The sequence below is a fragment of the Cyprinodon tularosa genome, unplaced genomic scaffold (genome assembly GCF_016077235.1).
Source record: "Cyprinodon tularosa strain WSP-4 unplaced genomic scaffold, ASM1607723v1 ctg1327, whole genome shotgun sequence".
Lineage (NCBI taxonomy): Eukaryota > Metazoa > Chordata > Actinopteri > Cyprinodontiformes > Cyprinodontidae > Cyprinodon > Cyprinodon tularosa.
This window is the reverse complement of record NW_024038145.1, coordinates 101,676-121,617: the sequence shown is the minus strand read 5'-3', so window position 1 is coordinate 121,617 and position 19,942 is coordinate 101,676. Positions and strand designations below refer to the sequence as shown.

The following is a 19,942-nucleotide window of genomic DNA, read 5'->3' as shown; positions in this document are numbered from 1 at the left end:
ATAAATACAAAAATCTCTAGCCTGGCCCCAATACTCCATCGTACAGTCAAAGGCCACTCTGAGAAAAAAGGGTTTTAATGATTGATTTGAATCAACTTTAAATCAGCTCATGGTTTCAGCACTTTTACAGTTTTCTGAAAGTTTGTTCAGATTCCTGGAGTAATAGAACTAAAAGCTGATTCTTCATGTTTGCTTCTGGTTCTGCAGAGTAGAAATCATCCAGTAGACCTCAGTGGTCTGGCTGTTGATCCACTGACAACAAGTCTGTAATGTATTTTAAAGCTCAGCCATTCAGTGATTTATAGACTAACAGAAGTAGTTTAAATTCTATTCTCTGAGATATGGGGGCCATTGGAAGGACTTTAGAACTGGGCTGATGTTCTCCACTTTCTTAGTTCTAGTGAGGATGCAGGCAGCAGCATTCTGGATCAGCTGCAGCTGTCTGACTGAAACAACAGATTGTTAGAATGATTTCATGATGTAAATATAAATATCTATCCTGTAATCAGTGATCTGTTGTCAGAGTTCAACAGAGACGATAGAAGGAAGCTCTGATTGGAGATGATCAGTCTTACCTGCTGCACAGCTGCTCTGATTGGCTGTCAGCGGTCCAGCTCCGGTTCTGGATCTTTCTCCAATCTGGGGTTCGCTCCTCTTCCTCCGTCTGTGGAGACATTTCTTCATCACTGAAATAGTTCACTACCAACAGGGTGGGGCTGTCCTACTGAAGCTGAAGATGTTCATGAAGGTCCACCACAGACAGAGGACCAGAAGCTGAGTTTCTGTCTGTTATTGATCCAAACTGGGATTAATGAGGATTATAATCTGACAGGTATGAGGGTGGAGAGAGCAGGAAGGACATGCAGCTAATGGAGCCAGAACAGGAACCAAACCCAGGACAATCGGATCAGGGACTATAGCCTCGGCACATGGAGCATCTACTCTACCACTGAACCACCCAGAACCCCAATAGAACCTGAACTGGATCAGAGGCAGGGTGACGCTAAGGTTTGTTTGATGCTGGGAGGAAAGAGACGCCACAGAGCTGCAGATGAACAGCTGCTGGGAGAGTTCTGGTTTCTGAGCAACATGATGAAGCTCTGAACGGACCCAACCTGCAGCTCCACAGGTAGGACTGTGTGGACAAAGACACCAAGGAGCCCGCTGCAGTGAGGGCTGCTTCTACAGCCCAGTTCCACCTGCTGGAAGGAACCAGAACCTTTCTGCTGATTCATGACACACTGAGTCTCTATCTCTGCTCATTTAGATTCACATCTGAACAACTTCTGGGATTTATCAGGCTGGAAGGAGAGAGAATGACTTTGGACCTGTCAGTAATCTGTTGGATGCTGATGAGAAACCAGCAGAACAAAGTCCAAACCAGTGAGACGCTGAAGATCAACCAGTTCAGATTCTAGAGGTTCTATCTCTGCAGAGTCACATCATCAGTTAGAAACTGGTTCCTTACTCTGATTCTGAGGGTCCAGGTTCTGCACTGAAGTCTGGAGGGTTCCAATGTTTGGACCAGTCACTCCTCATAGACGGACAGCTGGATCCTGGAGGTTCTGCTCTCTGTCTGTGGTTCTGACCTCTGAAACACAAACATGTTGTTATTCAGATCACATCAATCAGTGAGAAACTCTGAGATAAAAACCAGAGAAGAAGAAGCTCTGAACACAAACTGCTGCAGAGAAGCAGAAGGTTTAAAGTTCCAGTGTTTATTTAGCTTTAAGCTGAAAGAAAAACTAAAGATGTGCTGTCCTCACAACGCGTGACCATGTGAAGCTAGACCAAAGTTCTCCACACAAGGTTCACTTTTCCTCCATTCTCTCTGAAGAACCTTTATTCATAAATCTGGTTTGATTTCTTTCTTTGTTTTTGTATTTTGTATTGTAACATTGTATCACTGACAAATATCTGTACCTGAATATCATCAGAACATTTTACACTTAGCCAGCTTAACTTTAACACAAACATCTGGGAAACATTTCTTGTTCTCTTTACACTAAATACTTTCAACACATATTCAAGTGCTTTTTTTGAGCAAAGCAATTCTAACAAAGACGAATATCCTACAAGGCAGAAACATGAAACACAAATGTCAACTTTAACATCAACAGTTTCAGAGGTTACTTGATGAAACAGAATTTTCCAGATAAAAATACATCAAAGATATTTTTCAAAGTGAGAGCACTCACTACCTCATGTAATTAACGCAGAGCTTTGACAAAGGTGAGATGTCTCTCTCTGATTTAATATAATATTTATATATTTTTAGCTTGGATTTCCCTGGACTCATTTTAAACTATAAACTTATTTATTATCATATTTATGTAACTCATCCATGCAATGAAGTTCTTGCTGTCTTTTAACAAAAGGCAGGACAGAGTAACTTTGGATTTAGATGCTGAAGATCAACCAGTTCACATTCTACATGTTCTATCTCTGTCGAGTCACATGGATCAGTTAGAAACTGGTTCCTTACTTTATGACTGAGGGTCCAGGTTCTGCACTGAAGTCTGGAGGTCCATGTTTGGACCAGTCACTCCTCATAGATGGACAGCTGGATCCTGGAGGTTCTGCTCTGTCCTCCTTTAGATCCCAATCTTCCATCTTCTGGACTTCAGTCAGTCTGAGAGAGAAACCAGAACCAGTCAGTTCCCAGTGGTTCAGGTCCAGTTAGTGTCCTGTAAAGCAGAAAGCTGATTCCCATCATGTGTGTAGAGGACCAGAGGAACCAGATTCCAGCAGGAACCATCTGGGTCTGAATGGCAAAAACATTTTATATTCCAGTAATGCTAAATGCTAATGGAAACTCAAAACAAATCTGTCAGAATATTAATAAACTTCTGGTCAGACTAAAAAGGAAAGAATTGAACATTGACATTAATCAGTTTGTTAAAGACTCTGCTGTATCAGCAGAACAGCTGAACTCATTCTTCTTAGGCTCAGTGATAGAAACAGCTGCAGGCTTTACTACATCTGAGGAATTCAATGATCCAACAACTAATAATCAAAGTTTGGTTTGGAAACAAACAAGCACACAGTTCTGACTCCAGAGCAAAGTGGAATTAATGCTGAATGGAGACAGTGGGAGAGAGTCCAAGAAGAAACGTCCACGGGGAACCACTTCCCCATGAAACTAAACGTCCACAGTGGACCTCTCTCTGACCTCTCTGTTTGCTGCCTGTTTGCTCCTGTCAGCCACCGTAGCATCAAGGCAGGGACTGAAGGAAAGTACTGAGTGCTGGGAAAAAGTCAACTAGAAGCTCCTGGAATGGAAGCTGACTAAAATAAGTGGAGCAATATTATTGAAGCAAACTCTAAGTCCAACAGATGGAGACACAATCAGGAGGATTTATCAGGAGGAGAACTTTGTTCAGGACAGATGCTCTCACATCTGTCTGCTGCCATTGTTGATCAAGCTCTGCACTGGAGGCAGCATGATGCTGCAGCTTCCCTCTCATCAGAGACGTTCCTGGAGCTGGAGGACGTCCTGAAGCTTATTTTCTGCACCTGAACTTCTCAGCCTAAAATTCAGTCTGACTTAGTTTCCATCTATCAGAGGTTTATAATGTTTAAACATGTTTCTGTTAAAGTCTCTTTAGATCAGGGCCTGATGTGCTGCTGTTTGAGCTCTTTTAGCCTACTTCGTGTTGCCATGAAGGTTTTATTGTACATCTGTCTGCTAAGTAAATTAAGTGCCACCATTCAATAACTAAATATGAAATAATTTTTTAATGTGTCTTTAATTTATTAAAACTGGGAATAAATATAAAATGTAATTTATTTAATAGATATATAATTAAAGTAATTATGGTTTGTTTTTTTATGGCGAAAAATGTTGTTTTAAGCTGGTCTGAGATATATCTAATAAGCTTACTAAACTACTGATTTAGAGGCAGCAGTTGCTCAGCTGATGCGATGTAAATAAATTTCGGCAATTTTTTTGCATTTTTCAATTAGAATATTAAATTTAGAGTAAAAGAAACACAAGAGTTTTTCTTATCTCGCTCAATGAGGTGCAGCCAATCAGATGGGAAGGTTTCTGTGGAAGCTGCTCTTGTCCCGCCTCTTTGACTTTGATGGATGTGACCGTTTAAGTGAGTTCATGGTGTGTTTCAGTGCAAGAACATGCAATAATCTATTCAATCATTAAATAATTATCTTCTCTTCTTTTTTTAAAAATATATATTTCATTATGTACCAACTAAATTCTGTATTTATTTCCAGTTTTCATAAATTATATAAAGATGCACCGATTTAGTTTTTTCAAAAACTCATCTGATCAACACTGCTTACCTCCACTGACTGCCTCCACTGTTTTTAATTTGTTTTACAGTGTTGGGTATCCTGAAAGGTGCTTTAAAAGAAATGTATTATAATTATTAAATAACGGCTCCATGTAAAATGCACTAGATTGGATCTCCATTATCAAATCGCAGAAATCTGATCCAGGTAATTAGTAAATATCTTAGCTGATATCTGATGCAGGAATCTGCCATGATCTTGGCACCATAGGCTGGGTTTGACTCTTCTTTCTCTCATCTGCTTTGCTCCGTTGTGCTCATCATCTCTAATCAGAACCTGTTCCTGCTTCTATTTAAGCCACCTTATCCCAGCCAGTGATACCCCATTATTTGGGCTTCTAACGAGAATAATTCTAGCAACTCCTGTTGCTGACCTGTTTTGTGCCCCGCCACCCCCCGAACTTCTTAGTTTTGGCCGCCCCTGCTCTGCTCTGTTTGCCAGTCCTGTTAACCAGACTGTTAACTGTATTCTGCCTGTTGTTGACCTTAGACCTGTCTTCTGACCGTTTTGGATTTGTTCTTCTGGATCCTTCAGTTCCACTGCATGTTCTTTTTTGGGCTCAGACTGAACTTTGCCAGGTTGGGGGCTTTCATGTTCATTGTCGTTCCCTGTTTGAGTTCTGAAGTCACTGACCTGAGTCTCCGTTTCTACAGAGAATCCAGTGAGCCCGTCCCAGCTGACGAGGAGCCACACCTTGTTTTTAATAAATGCTTGTTTCAAAATCTGTCTGCTTAAGTTCTGGGTCCAATGTTATGAGTCTTCTGACAAAACCAGATCGGTGTATCTATAAAATTTATTAAATATTAAAATAATTATTTCATAAGTTATTTATATATTGTATCGCAGCACTTGTCACCCTCCATTAGAACTGGTCCAAAATGTCCTATATTAGTATAACTCTGTGTTACTTATAAACTAGGGTGCTGTTCGTGACAATTAGCTTTTCACGCTGAGGTTAAATCCCTCAACATTTAAAGACCTTACAACACCACAAAAAAAAAATCTTAAATTAGGTGCATTTTCTCTTAAATTGAATAGGTAAGCGTGATTTTTTTTTCCAATGGAACAAGACAATTAACATTTAAAATAAGAAAGAACAACTGCAGTCTCTTATATCAAGTGCATAATATCTAATTATCTTATTCTAAGGCAAAAACATGCTCATTCCATTGGGAGATCATCTTATTTACCCTCTCAAATTAAGGGTACAGTCTCTTATTTTAAGAATTTTTTACTCATTTTAAGATCATTTTTGCAGTGTTAGGGGTTCCGATCCACTCAGGAACGGACAGATCCGGGTTCCAGGAATTCATCAAAGCGTGAATCCATCAAAGCGTCAAGGCAGGTTCAGATTCCTGTGTGTCGAGCATCCAGCTCAGACAGAAACGCACAGAGAGGCAGAATCCAGCAAGAGTCCAACTGAGGTTCAGGCGAACAGATCAGACAGGGCCAGTGGATGAGAGAGAACGGAATCAGGAAATCAGAATAACTAGGGAAGGCTGAAATGCTCTCACCACTGATTAGGGAATAAACTAGCCTAACGACATGGGCTCAAAAATAATCTCCTACTGGAAACGGGGACATGAACCTTGGAAATAAAAACAATTAGTGAAAGCGACAGAGAGGACACTAACAGAAGGCAAACAGGGAACAAACAGAAATCAAACAATTATCTGGACTTGATAGCTGCGCTGGACAGAAAAGAAAGCAGAACCTACAGGTGGATGAGATCTGAGATGATTAGGAACTGGGCAGCACTAGGCAGGAGAGTGAAATGAGTAATTAAGACCAGCTATCAGAGCAGATCATGGCGGTCATTTAGAGCAGAAAGGTGATTATATTCTGTTTAAAGAAGTCATCACCTGAAAATCAGACCTTCTCATGTTATAATGCATCTGTTGTGTTTGGCCTTAATAAAAACCTGCAGAGAAATCTGGAGGCAGTCGGGAAGTGTTGCTGCTTGTTTATTTAGATCTATTGTATAGATAAATACTATGTTGCTAATGCTACATCCACATAGAAGCATAAACACAAGTGAAATTTTACTGAGTACTCTCATGAGGAAAAAAAGGCATGAAAAGTGATCAGAATAGGCTCTATTTATTCAATTTCTCTCCTAAATTGGTTAAGACACCAGAGCATGGTGTTTTAAAAAAATAGCTGTGTTTGGTTGGTCTGATTTTGTCCCTTTTTGGTCCATAATCGACATTGTAATCTCAATTTTCAACGGCTTTTCACCTTTCGACCAAATATACGTCGTTTGGATGTAAATCATGTCGTCTATTCAATCTCTTTTCAATAAATTTTTGCTCGGTTGGCCAGTTTAAATATGATTGATTAGATATTTTAATTAATTGTTTCCTTATTTATTAATTAATTTGTTTATTCATTCATTTATGCATTCATTGCAAATTTCTTCATGTAGCTATTACTACTTCAATATTCAAATGAGTAGGGGCAGTGTCTTCAGGCTTCAAATTCTACCTATAAACAAGTTTCTTGTGTATTTCTGGTTTATTTCAGCTACCAAGATATTTCTGCTACTGATATCAGGTGGAATAAGGTGTATAGTGGCTAAATGTCCGTGCTTAAATGTTTCTTCTCATGAATGCAAATAACCACTCAGTCAGACGGAAAGAACGAGTCTACGCGTGTTGATATTTGAACGACGGTAGAAAACAGTGTGTTCGCCCCGTCTTTATTTCCAGTCAGAACAAAGCACACAAGTTTTTTTTTTTTCTCCAGAGACGCACAGCTCTGCAACGTCATCGCTCAACGTCAAATCCTATCAGCTATTATTCAAGATAATTCTAAGCATTAACAAATGCAAATTGAAACCAAAGGAAATTATGAAAATAGTAAAGCAGTAACTTATTTCTAATGCAATCAGAAATATTCTATAATATGCAAATACTGAACATATTCAAAAATAATAACTAAATATGAATGTAAATTACTAGATAGAAAATGGCACCAACATTTCCGGCCCCTAATTGCTCATCATGGGGATGACAATTACACTAAACAAATAAACTGAAAAGTCATTTTCTATACTCAAATCCCCATTACTTAAATGTACTGAAGTCTAAACATAAACTAACTTAAATTCCAGTAGTTAACAGACAATTAACTGGATGAAATGTCTTTCACTGTCCATGAGATTCTTCCGTCTCTAACAAGAGACACAACTTGTCAATGGGCCTCTCAAGGGTGTTGGTCTTCGTTTTCACGAGGACCCGACGAACAAATCCTTGGCCGTCGGGAATGGTCTTCTCCACCTTTCCCATCAACCAGGACCCTCTTGGAGCCCTTTCATCCACAATGAGTACGACGTCCCCCTCTTTCACGTTCCTCTTCTTCTCCAGCCACTTCTGCCGTTCTTGTAGGAGGGGCAAGTATTCTCTAGACCAACGCTTCCAGAAGATGTCTGAGATATACTGCACCTGCCTCCATCTTCGTTTGCAGTACAGGTCTTCTTTGTGAAACGTGCCAGGAGGGAGTGCTGGCCTTCCCTTGAGCAAAAGAAGACGGTGTCAGTGGCTCGAGGTCATCGACATCATCAGATGACTTGGTAAGGGGTCTGCTGTTGATCACGGCTTCCACTTCGCACATCACGGTGTGCAGACATTCATCGTCTAGACACTGGAGCTTCAGGACACTGCTGAGTACCTTGCGCACTGTTCTTATTTGGCGCTCCCAGATTCCGCCGTGGTGCGACCCAGCAGGCGGGTTGAAAATCCAGGTAACTCCTCTTTGCAGCAGAGCTGTTCACCAACTGCAGTTTGACTCTTTCGGCATTTCACGCACCTTGAAAGCACACTTCTCACTGCTGCATTCCCTTTGCATATCCAGACTCTTTCTCTCAGTCGAGCGAGGGTGTGGTTCCTCCCTCCATGCCCAGTCTCCTCATGTGCGTTCCTGATGATCAGAGTTGTGACATGATTATTCTTGGCTAGAATAGCCGGATGCCTTGTGTGTTCCGGCAAGGCTGCCTGATGCAGTCTTCCACCAACCCGGAGGACACCATCTTGGAGGAACGGGTCCAATCTCACGATGAAACTGCTTCTCTTGACCTTATCACCCTTCTGCAGTGCACAAAGCTCTTTATGAAAAGTTTGTCTCTGGCTGAACTGAATGATGGCAGTTTCCGATCTCCTGATGTCCTCGACGGTCAGATGGGTTCCTTTCAGGCCAGATTTCCACTTCTGCATGTGGTCGTCAACGATCTTAGGTTTCACAGTTTGATTACCTTGAGACTGGGTTTGAGACTTAAAGATCTTCCTTTGTTCACACAGATTTCTAAGCAGCTCCTTCAGCCTCAACATCCAGGCAACGGCCTTCCTTAGACTGTGCCAGTTAGAATAATGATGAATCAGCTTGAAGAGAGGGTCTGTGCTTGAGTTGACGGCGTCGATGAGGTTCACAGTGATCTTGTGCTTCACCTCGGCATCATCATCACTTATCTCTCTTGAGAACTCTGAGAGGACCGGCCAGTGAGACTCGTCCTTGGCAAGGAAGTCAGGTCCTTCAATCCAGCTCTGACACTCCATGAAATGCTCTGCATTCATTCCTCGTGATGCGTGGTCAGCTGGATTAGAAGATGTACTGACATATCTCCACTGTGCTGGCCTTGAGTTCTCTCTGATTGTCGACACTCTATTCGCTACGAAGGTTTTGAAACGAGCGCAATCATTGTCAATATATCGGAGGACAGTGGTGCTATCTGTCCATAGCACAGACTCCTTGAGGTCCATTCGAAATTCTTGCTTCATGAGCTTGTCCATTTTCACCGCGATGGTAGCTGCAGCCAGCTCAAGACGTGGGACAGTAACTGGCTTGAGCGGCGTCACTCTAGATTTTCCTAGCAGAAACGAGCAATGGATTTGACCATGGCTGTTCTCAATGCGAACGTAGCTGACGACTCCATAGCCCTTCTCGCTAGCGTCAGAAAAATGGTGTAGCTGTGCTGACACTACTGAACCAAATCCCTCCGGTTTAATGCACCTCTTGACAGAGAAGCTGGCGAACCGGCTCAAGTCAGACAGCCAGGCAAACCATCTGTTCGCAATTTCTTCAGGAATGTCATCGTCCCAGGTAAGTTTCAACCGACAGAGATTTTGCACAATGATCTTAGCCATAAGGATGAACGGCGACAGGAAGCCAAGGGGGTCGTAAATTGAGCTTACGACTGATAGGATACCCCTTCTGGTGACAGGCATGTTCTTCACAAGAATGCGGAACTTGAAAGAATCTGATTCTATGCACCAGTCCACTCCAAGCGCCCTCTCCATGGGTAACTCATCCCTGTCTAGATCTAGATTCTTGATCTCCTTCGCACGCTCATGTTCGGGAAGTGATGACAATACTTCACGGCTGTTGCTAGACCATTTAGCCAAATGGAATCCTCCACTTTTGCAGAGTGCAATGAGGTCTTTGGTTAAGGAAATAGCCTTCTTCTTGTCAGACACTGAGACAAGGCAGTCATCTACATAAAAGTGCTCAAGAATCGTGGTTACTGCCTCAGGTGACGACCTATCTTTCCCATCCTCTGCAGTCCGGCGCAAGGCATAATTAGCACAGCTTGGACTAGACTTGGCCCCGAACAGGTGCACAACCATCTTGTACTCACGCAGAGGCTGGTTCAGATCTCCCTCTGGCCACCAGAGGAATCGCAAAAGATCAGAATCTTCGTCAGGGACTCTCACCTGGTGATACATTGCCTCTATGTCTGAGATGAGTGCAATGTAATCAAGGCGAAATCTTGTCAGGACTCCAACCAGACTGTTCGTGAGGTCCGGCCCCTGTAACAACTCCTCATTCAATGACTTCCCTTGGAAAGAAGAGGTGCAATCAAAGACGACCCTCAACTTACCCTTCTGCGGATGGATCACGCCATGATGGGGAATATACCATACTCGGCCATCATTGCGGTTGCGCTCATTGGCAGGGACTTCTACCGCATAGCCTTTGCTCAGCAGGTCTGACACGAAGGCTGTGTAGTCGTCATGAAAGCTGGAGTTCTTGGCAAGTTTCCTTTTCAGGCTCAATGCTCGTTGCTCAGCAACACTCTTGTTGTTCGGCATCACAATGTCTTTGTTTTTAAGAGGCATACCAATGCAGTAATGTCCATCGATTTTCTTGGTTGTTTGCGTCACACACTGCATGAATTTAATGTCTTCTCGTGACATTTCTGACTTCTCTTCGCAGGCTTGTTCCGGAAAATCTTGATTGTACTGCTGCAACAGCATGTTTTCCACACTGCTGACTGACACTCTGTTGACTGAAACACCATGACTGAAATGACTTGGTGGTTTGAGTTCATTCTCTTTCTTCAGAGGGCCATTCACTACCCAGCCAAGGGTTGTCTTTATGGCGTAAGGCCCGTCATTTTGACTGTGGATTATCTTCCACGGCTCCATTGCAGAGTAAGCATTCATTCCGATGAGCAACTCCACATCTGCATCGATCTGTGGTAACTGCACTTCCTTCTGCAGATACGGCCATCTTTCCAGGTCTTTCTCTACCGCAGTCCTTCTCAAATAGTGGGGCGCGCCCCCTTTGGGGGGCGTGGTGCGATACCTGGGGGGGCGCGTGTGACCCTAGGGAACAGGCTTTTTTTTTGGGGCCGTACTATTATAAAGTGTAATTGCGCATCCACTACAGTAGGCGGCAGTGGCGCTGTAATTTTTACTTCTGTCACGTTTGCGACAGTGCAACATTTTACGGCTTACAAGGTTACCTGGTTACCAGTGTTGAGTCAACAGAAAGCTCCGACTGCGTTCTGTCTAAAGCCTCTGTTATTCAACATAAAAACCGCCAACATGAAAAAGTTTTTAACAGGGATGAAAAGAAAAGCGGAGAGAGACAAAGATAATGAGAGAAAAGAAAGTCACCCGAAAGCTAAGACGAGGAAATACGACGAAGCGTATTTAGCGCTTGGCTTCACTGTCACTACAGTTGGAGAAGAGGAAAGACCGGTGTGTTTGCTGTGTCTAAAAATGCTCGCAGCGGACAGCATGAAGCCAAATAAATTAGCGCGTCACTTAAATACATTACACCCCAATCACGCCGATAAGCCGCTAGAGTTTTTTCAGCGAAAACGTGCTGAATATTGCCAACAGTCATCCCGCTTTGTGAAGGCTACTTCAGTAAACCATCGAGCGCTGTTAGCATCATATAAGGTGGCGTACCAAATTGCGCAGTGCAAAAAGCCCCACACCATAGCAGAGGAGCTGATACTGCCTGCAGCATTAGACATGGTCTCTGTCATGCTGGACGACACCAGTGCAGCAAAACTAAAAACTATCCCTCTGTCCAATGACACTGTCGCCAGACGTATAGATGACATTGCTAACGATCTTCAAGAACAGCTGGTAGATAAACTCAAAGACAAACGTTTTGCCTTACAATTTGATGAAGCAACTGACAGCAACAAAGACTGTCTGTTTATTGCTTATGTACGTTTTGACATGTCTAACTCCCTGTGTGAGGATCTACTTTTTTGTAAATATGTCAGGGACAGAGCCACAGCTGAGGAGCTATTCAAAATTCTGGACTCCTTTCTGACTGAGAATGGGCTAAAGTGGGAGAACTGCATTGGTGTTTGCAGTGATGGTGCACAAACCATGGCAGGGAAGAGAAAAGGACTTAGGGCACTCATCAAGACAGCCTCACCTCATGCTGAGTGGACACACTGTATTATACACAGAGAAGCACTTGCATCCAGGCAACTTTCCCCTGAATTAAGTGAGGTTATGACTGACATCATAGATGTAGTCAATTTTATAAAGACCAGACCACTAAAAACAAGAGTCTTCTCTGCCATCTGTGAGGAGATGGGAGCTGAACATCAAACTGTGCTCTATCACAGTGAAGCAAGGTGGTTGTCACGAGGAAAAGTCTTGTCCCGTGTTTTTGAGCTCAGAGAGCAAATAAGAGTGTTTTTGGAGCAGGAGCACAAGTATGAAGTGGCAGAAAAATTTTGTGATGAGAACTTCCTGGGAAAACTGGCCTACCTGAGTGACATATTTGGAAAGCTAAATGAACTGAATCTACAGCTTCAAGGGAAAGATAAACACCTCCCTCAGGTCACAGACAAGATTAGCTCTTTCACCCGAAAGCTTGCAATGTGGGGCAGGCAACTTGATGAAGGAAACACAGATTCATTTGAGAACCTGCATGAATTTGTAGACACTAATGACTATGATGCTATCTCAGTGATTCCACACATTAAGCAGCATATTTCTTCACTGATTGGATTCTTTAAAAAGTACTTCCCTGAAAACAGTTCCCAGTATGACTGGGTGAGAGACCCTTTCAGTGCAGCAGCTCCAACTGGTTTCAGCTCTGCAGAAGAGGAGCAGTTCATTGACATGACGTCTGACTCCACACTGAGACTGAGGTTCACATCACAGACACTCAGTGCATTCTGGCTGAGTGTAGAGAGGCAGTATCCACTCTTATGAGAGAAAGCTATAAGCATTCTGCTTCCTTTTGCAACATCTTACCTTTGTGAGATTGGCTTCTCTGCTGTTGCTGCACTGAAGACCAAGTACAGGTCCCAGCTAAACATTGAGCAGGAGCTGAGAGTTGCACTATCATGCTTCGAACCTCGCTTCGAAAAGCTGTGCACTGCAAAACGTGCTCATTGTAGCCATTAAACCTGACTTCCTCCTCATTTTGATCAAAAAAAGAAAAAATGAGCACAAATTGTTTAATTCATTTTTGTTTTGTAGGTTCAAGTGTTTTATATATTGTGCTCCTGAGTTAATGTTGCTGAACTAAATATAAATTAGTTTTTTTTTTGTAGTTTATTAGTTATTATAATTATTAAATATTATTTATTGATTTGATTTAATTTTGCAATGGTGCAATTAGTTTGTCAAACATGTTTACAGTTTAAACATGTTTAAAACATGACTTAAAACACGATTTAATAAAGTTATTCTTTGTAAGTTTGACCATATGTCTTTCTTTTTTTTTTTCTTTAATGTTAATAAGGATAAAATGTTATGCAGAGATGGATAGTCACGTGGGGCGTGGGGGGCGCGAATAGTTTTCTTCTTGCTAGGGGGGGCGTAACAGATAATAATTGAGAAGCACTGCTCTACCGGAAACGTTCTCCTTTGTTACAGGTATGTCTGTGTGGGTGTAAACATCTGGCAGGCTGATGTATGTGCTCTCTGTCAAACCGCACACCTCCAAATCTGAGAGGACAAAGCAGGACACAGGCTTTTCCTGGCCCATGGTACGTAGTAGCACTTGAGTCCTCTTGCCATTGACACCAAGTCGCCTCATCAACCTTTCAGAGCAAAATGTTGCTGAACTTCCTGAGTCCATAAACGCGTACGTTTCCATGGTGTTGTTGCTCTTCTTGGATTTGATGCGCACCGGCACAATGGAAAGGATACTGTCACTGCCTCCGGCCCCGGTGACAGCTGACAGTTCACCTTTGGATGACATTTGCTGTTGTGGGCTAGAGTGTTCACTAGTGAAGCCTTCACTTGACTTCTCAGGCTTGGCAGTCGTTTGGTTGCCATCTTCCTCTCTCTTCGTGTGGAGCAGTGTAGGATGTTTCTTAGTGCAAATTTCACATGTGGCTTTCTTTTTGCAATCTTTTCCCATGTGCCCTTGAGTCAGACACCCAAAACAAAGACCTTTTCCCTTAAGGAACTCAATTCTTTCTTTGTTCGGCAGACTTCTGATTTTGTTGCATGCACTCAGACCATGTCCCCTGTTGCAGAAAAGACATGGCTCTTGAAATGCGTTGCTAGTCTGCTTAGTTCTTCTTGAGTCAGAAGACTGATCTGCTGGCATTACGCTTGTTGCTAGGCCAGTGGTTCTTTTCAGTCGACCCATAGCAGGTTTAGCGCTGAACTTAGACCTTTCTCTTGCCTCAGCAGGGTCTTTCACATCACCAAACAGTGGGTCTGAAGCTATCTTAGCTTGTCTGTTGATGTACTTTACAAGATCATCAAAGTCTGCTCTCCTTTTTTCTTTCTCTTGGATGTCGAAAGCTACAACTCTCCATCTTTCCCGAAGCCTGAAGGGCAACTTGTGGACAATGATTCGAAGGTTGCTTGGGCTGTTCATTTCCTGTAGATACTCCAAATTATTTATTACATTGTTGCACCCAGTCAGAAAAATTGAAAAGCTGTGGAGCGACTTAGCATCTTCTGCTTTGATTGGAGGCCATTTGACAGCCTTGTCAACGTAGGCTGCAGCTATTCTCTGTTCATTGCCATAGTGATAAGTCAAAAGCTTTCTTGCCTCCTCATACCCTTCTTGTGCACTCATGTGTTGGCAACTTCTCACCAATTCTCTCGGCTCACCTGTGGTGAATTGTTCTAAATAATACAGACGATCTGCATCATTGTCTGTCCGACTGTGAATGATGTGCTCGAATGCTCTCAGGAACGGCAGGAACTCCAGAGGATCACCACTGAATTCAGGGACTTTGCGTTGAGGTAAATTGGCTAGTCTTTGTTGTGTGACTAACATCTCAGTGATGTCCTTCTGTTTCAGGATCACCTCACCGAGTTCCATTTGCTTTGCACCAGGATGTACGCTGGCACCTGGACGTGTGGTTGCAACATCATCTTTTTCTTTCTTCACTTGCTCATGCGGTGTGTTCCTAGCTGGAACATGAGGCACACGGTTATCTGGGAGAGCTTGAAGACAGCTTGAAGATTTTGGTCTGACGTCTGGACCATGACGTGGGATGGTTGTAGCTGCATGCATGTTTTTGTTCAGGTATGAATGCATCCCATCTTCCATGTTATCATATTCTTCTAGAACCTGCAGCCTTGCTGTGGATTCTGCGAGAGCTGTCTCGAAATCTAATTTCTCCAATTGAGTTCTCATCTGAATTTTCTGATATTTCAGCTGTGCTGCAAGATGTGCTTCCTGTGCAGCAAGCTGTGCTTCTATTTGGGCCTCTTGCAACTGTAATGCTTCTTTCTTCTTAAGTGCATCTGCACGCACTAGTAAAGCTGCTCGACGAGCTTCCTCCTTCTTACGCATAGACGATGCATGAGATGATACGCTGGATCCCTTACTGCATACGCTTCGTACTAGGACTGAAGCCTGCTTCTGATGCACAGTGGACACACTATCATCTGGATGCACCTCTTCAGCAGCAAGCTCCGCAGCAGCAAACTCACTTTGCTGTGCCACAGCAACATCCACAGGAGCCTCATGCTCAGTGGCTGTCTTTTCAGGAGCAGCCCTTGGTTGCTGTTTTACTTGTATTATCCACTGCTCCAATATGGACAAAAAGTTTTCATACTTGGTGAGATTAGGCTCACTCCAATACTGCTGGTCAGCTTTTCTTTCTTCTTCTGACAACAGTTCGCTTACTGTGTTATTAACTTCAATAAACTCATTCAGCAATTTTGAGTATTCTCTCAAGTGATCCTTCTCTACTGTGTGTGCATTGAAATCATCTCTCATTAAATTATCAATTTCCTCTGCTTTGGAAACAAGGCGAGCTAAAACACGTTTTCTTAGAGACATTTGCTTATCAAGCTTCTCACTTATTGCCTTTGGAGTTAACTTGATCCTTCTTTTAGTTTCTAGCTCGACATTGTTCTCCATCTTGTTTCCACCCTTGGACACTTTGAACTGCTATTTATGTTAAATAAGCCTCAGCAAACTCTAGCACACTTCTGAAATCCAAATAAGCTTTCCTTTAATCTTAAAACATGTAGTTTTCCAAAGTAAGATTTAAGGCTTTATTTCCAGAGAAAGGCTTGAGTTTCTTCTAAGCTGATGTGACTTTTCTTTTCTTTTCTTTTTTTTTTTTTTTTTTTAATAGCGTTTTTTCCAAACCATGTAAATGGCTTCTTAAAAAGCAGAGCAGCACACTTGAAACTTTGAGCAAAATTACTCATCCACGTCTTTTTTTCTTTTTTTTTTAATAGCGTTTTTTCCAAACCATGTAAATGGCTTCTTAAAAAGCAGAGCAGCACACTTGAAACTTTGAGCAAAATGACTCATCCACGTTACTTGGCGTCGGCAAATACAGTTAAATATCATGAATTTTCAGTCATTACTTCCAAGTCCGACGCTTTGCTTATTTATTCATTTGTATCTGATATTTTTGTACTCATCCATCATCATTGAGGCCGTCTGGAAATCCTCTGGTGAGCACCGCCCTCTGCTGCTCCAAGCCGGCAGGCTTCCTTCATCAGCGAGCCCAACGCATGCGGCACTTTCCTCAGTTTCCCTCGGAACTTGTCTCGCCCTCGGCTACTGTTTTCTACTTAATATAGTGGCTAAATGTCCGTGCTTAAATGTTTCTTCTCATGAATGCAAATAACCACTCAGTCAGACGGAAAGAACGAGTCTACGCGTGTTGATATTTGAACGACGGTAGAAAACAGTGTGTTCGCCCCGTCTTTATTTCCAGTCAGAACAAAGCACACAAGTTTTTTTTTTTTTTTCCAGAGACGCACAGCTCTGCAACGTCATCGCTCAACGTCAAATCCTATCAGCTATTATTCAAGATAATTCTAAGCATTAACAAATGCAAATTGAAACCAAAGGAAATTACGAAAATAGTAAAGCAGTAACTTATTTCTAATGCAATCAGAAATATTCTATAATATGCAAATACTGAACATATTCAAAAATAATAACTAAATATGAATGTAAATTACTAGATAGAAAATGGCACCAACAAGGTGAACAGTTTTATTTACATCAGATAACGGTGGCTCTAAAATGGAAACATTCTGATTTATTTCTCATAAAAGGAGGAAGATAATAATTTCCCTAACCTGTTACATATCAAACTGGGAGGATAACAAGACTAAATGTATGAAAACGATTAAATGTTGTATTTTGTACAACATTTAATCGTTGTCCATGGAGGTAGAAGGAAACGCCAGGATAACCTTTGAAGCTCTGTCTCACCATCATTCTTTTAGACACATAGACATAACGACACTGAGAAGAGAGCAGACATGTTAGAGAAGCTCAGGTCCACTCTTACTTTGTTACGTGATTCAGATACATAGCCCAGCAAGGATGATTAAGGTCATCAGCAGCATGAGTTACTTTTAAGCTAAGCTCTGCTTCATTTCATCAGTCAGCTGGTGGGAAGAGTCCTGTATGGCACTAGGTGGAAATATCGGGGTCAGCAGCCCTGCTGTTTTCACTGAGCTTTATGTGGGGTAGGGGGCAGCTCATGGAGGTGGAGACAATGTGACTCTGATGACTTCATTTAACTCAATACAGAGTTTCTGTCTTCAGAAACAAGTTAGACCACAATCCGTTAGATCTCCAACTCTCCCTCCAAAACGCCACTTAGCGCTCTCCAAGACAATCCTGGAAGTTTCTTAGCAGAAACCAGAAAAAAAAAATGGCCGCCTCCGTAGTTTTGGTTGGAAAACTTGTCAATAATAATATGAAAAAAATGAAAATAGAGGGAAAGCCATGAAGAGTCAAGCGATGCAGCAATATCTCACCAACCAATAGGCATAAGTTGAAGCCTGAAGACACGCCCTCTTTTGTATAATGAAGCAGAAATGAATGAAAGCCGAAGGAAGCCGATTCTATGATGAGTAAAACTGGATGTTTTAACTGTTAGTAGCTGAATACAATTAAAAACCTTAATCAAAATGTACATTTTCAACCAGAATTCAAATTAGTGGTTTCATTTAATGATCTTGAGGGAAAATAGACAACTTTTATAACTGAATCATTATTCAGTAATTTGATTTACTGTCAAACCATCTCACATTTGTCTGCTTTTGATAAAAGATTTGGACTCAGAAGGGACAATAGAAAGTTATAAAGCCAGAGTCCAAAATTAAAAACAGAAACTAGATGAAACATTAAGTATCTAAAGAAAAAATTATTTAACAGAGTTTGGATGTGACTGAAAACACAGAACTATCTAAGCAGCTAATTGTCAGCTTTGTTCTGATGGTGCAGAAGGGTTCGCTCTGTTTTCTCCTCTATTCTTCACAAACACAGAGAAAAGCTTAAAAACTGAGAGTTTGAGTCATTAGTGTAATGGGTTATTTAATTTAAATACCTATAAGATAAAAAAAAAATGTGAAGACTACTGTTGCGGTACCTCGGCCTCATTGGTTGTCATCTGATGCATATATACTGCTGCACTACAATTTATTTTTCTCATTTGTGAAAGTTTTATAAAGGTCACTTCAAAATAAAGTTGAATAAAGTAAGCAATGACATTGTTTTGTTTTCAAGAATAGCTCAAAACTTACTTAATTGGAACATATTGCGATATATCATTATTGTGATTAAAAAATAGTTCATATCGTGATATATTATTTTTTCCATATCGCCCAGCACTACAGCCAGGTGACTGATTGTTGCCATGGGATATATCAGCATCATTAGTGCATGCATGTCCCATCCCTGCATCTCTGCAGATGGACCCAAAGCTTTGATGGTTTCCCACTAATTACTGCTGCAGACTGACAGCTGTTCATGATGATATTTTCCATTTTCTAACGTCTTTTTGTAGCTACAGCTGTGATGATCTGTTTAATCGTCTATTAATCGCTGCTATCAGGATTCATCATTTTAGCTGCCACATCATTAGTTCTTGTTTTTTTAAGCATTTCGTGATTGTTCTAGTTAAACAGTGTGTTGGATAAAACAATTAAGTATAACAGTGAGTGATTGTGTTTAATAAATGTCAGCATAGATAAAGAGATACGCATTTGTGTTTATTTCTATATGAGAGTGATCTGCTGTCTCTAAAGGTCAGAGCTCCAAACATCCCCTCACTGTTGATGGTTTAATGATGCAGTGAGATTTACTGGGATTCTGGTTAATGATTGCTGACAAGTGCAGTTATGAACTAAATTATTAACTTTTACTAGTGGTTACACAACCTCAACAGGTTGGACTGCCCAAACATTTCTGTTAAATCTATTAAATGATTTTTAGCTGTTAATCCATGTTATTAATGATATTTATTTAATGCTATTAGCCCAATAATCCCATCCCCTGGTGCAGTTTAAATATCTATTCATTCTGAAGGATTTGGATTAAAATCATTATTTAAAATGATAACAAATATTCATGACCAAACAATCATAAATGCACAGCAGTGCTCTGACCTAAAGATTGAACATTTCACCAAAATGAGGTAAAATCTCTTGAATGGTTTCTAATGATCCACAGATAACTGCACTGATGGGGAAACACCTGGACTTCTTTACTTCCTCTGGGACTTAGATTTTAGATTGAAACGGTTATTAAATCCACTCACAGTGATCCAGACTCCTCTCTCTGTTCCGTCACCAAATGGAGTCAGACCCAGTTCCTCCTGATCTGGTACCGGACTCTAGCAGAATCTTCTGAGGAGGACTTTCTATCAAAGCAAACTGGGAGAATCCCAGTCAGAGTTCCAGGTCCAGTGAAGTTCAGGTAAGCAGACTGAGAAGCAGGTGGGATCAGACTGTCACTTCATCCTTCTCTCCTTTATCTTGGAGTTAAAAATTCACCTTCATGCTGCCAATCCTGCTTTAAGGCTCAAGGTCCAGTTCATCTTTATTATCCCCACCGGGGCCATTCATTTTACAGCAGGCAGTAAAAACCCAGGAGGAAACCAAACACTCCCAACATCCACACAGTTACATAGTTACGG

At 41.6% G+C, this 19,942-nt stretch overlaps 3 protein-coding genes across 19 annotated transcripts in view; 1 reads left to right on the top strand and 2 right to left on the bottom strand.

Annotated features, from left to right (window-relative positions):
- Positions 1-19,730, bottom strand: part of LOC119778392 (NLR family CARD domain-containing protein 3-like) — a 56,361-nt gene extending 36,631 nt beyond the window's left edge. For 8 of the 17 annotated variants that reach the window (XR_005280057.1, XR_005280058.1, XM_038277595.1 and 5 more), the window contains exons 1-3: positions 2,486-2,702; positions 1,469-1,591; positions 576-664 (exon numbers count right to left, since the gene is read on the bottom strand). Coding sequence is in view for 15 of the 17 variants with exons in the window: in XM_038277595.1 (XP_038133523.1) it covers positions 576-664; positions 1,469-1,591; positions 2,486-2,613 (340 nt within the window). In the remaining 2 variants the exon portion in view is untranslated. The other 9 variants (XM_038277589.1, XM_038277600.1, XM_038277594.1 and 6 more) reach the window with 5 other exon arrangements.
- Positions 7,995-10,211, bottom strand: LOC119778397. Its single transcript, XM_038277604.1, has one exon. The coding sequence runs from the start codon at positions 10,026-10,028 to the stop codon at positions 7,995-7,997; it is 2,034 nt and encodes a 677-aa protein (XP_038133532.1). The 5' UTR covers positions 10,029-10,211.
- Positions 10,209-12,776, top strand: LOC119778396 (zinc finger BED domain-containing protein 5-like). Its single transcript, XM_038277603.1, has 2 exons — positions 10,209-10,289; positions 11,433-12,776. Exons 1-2 carry the CDS (start codon positions 10,209-10,211, stop codon positions 12,774-12,776), a joined length of 1,425 nt encoding a protein of 474 aa, XP_038133531.1.
- Positions 19,731-19,942: the final 212 nt, after the last annotated feature.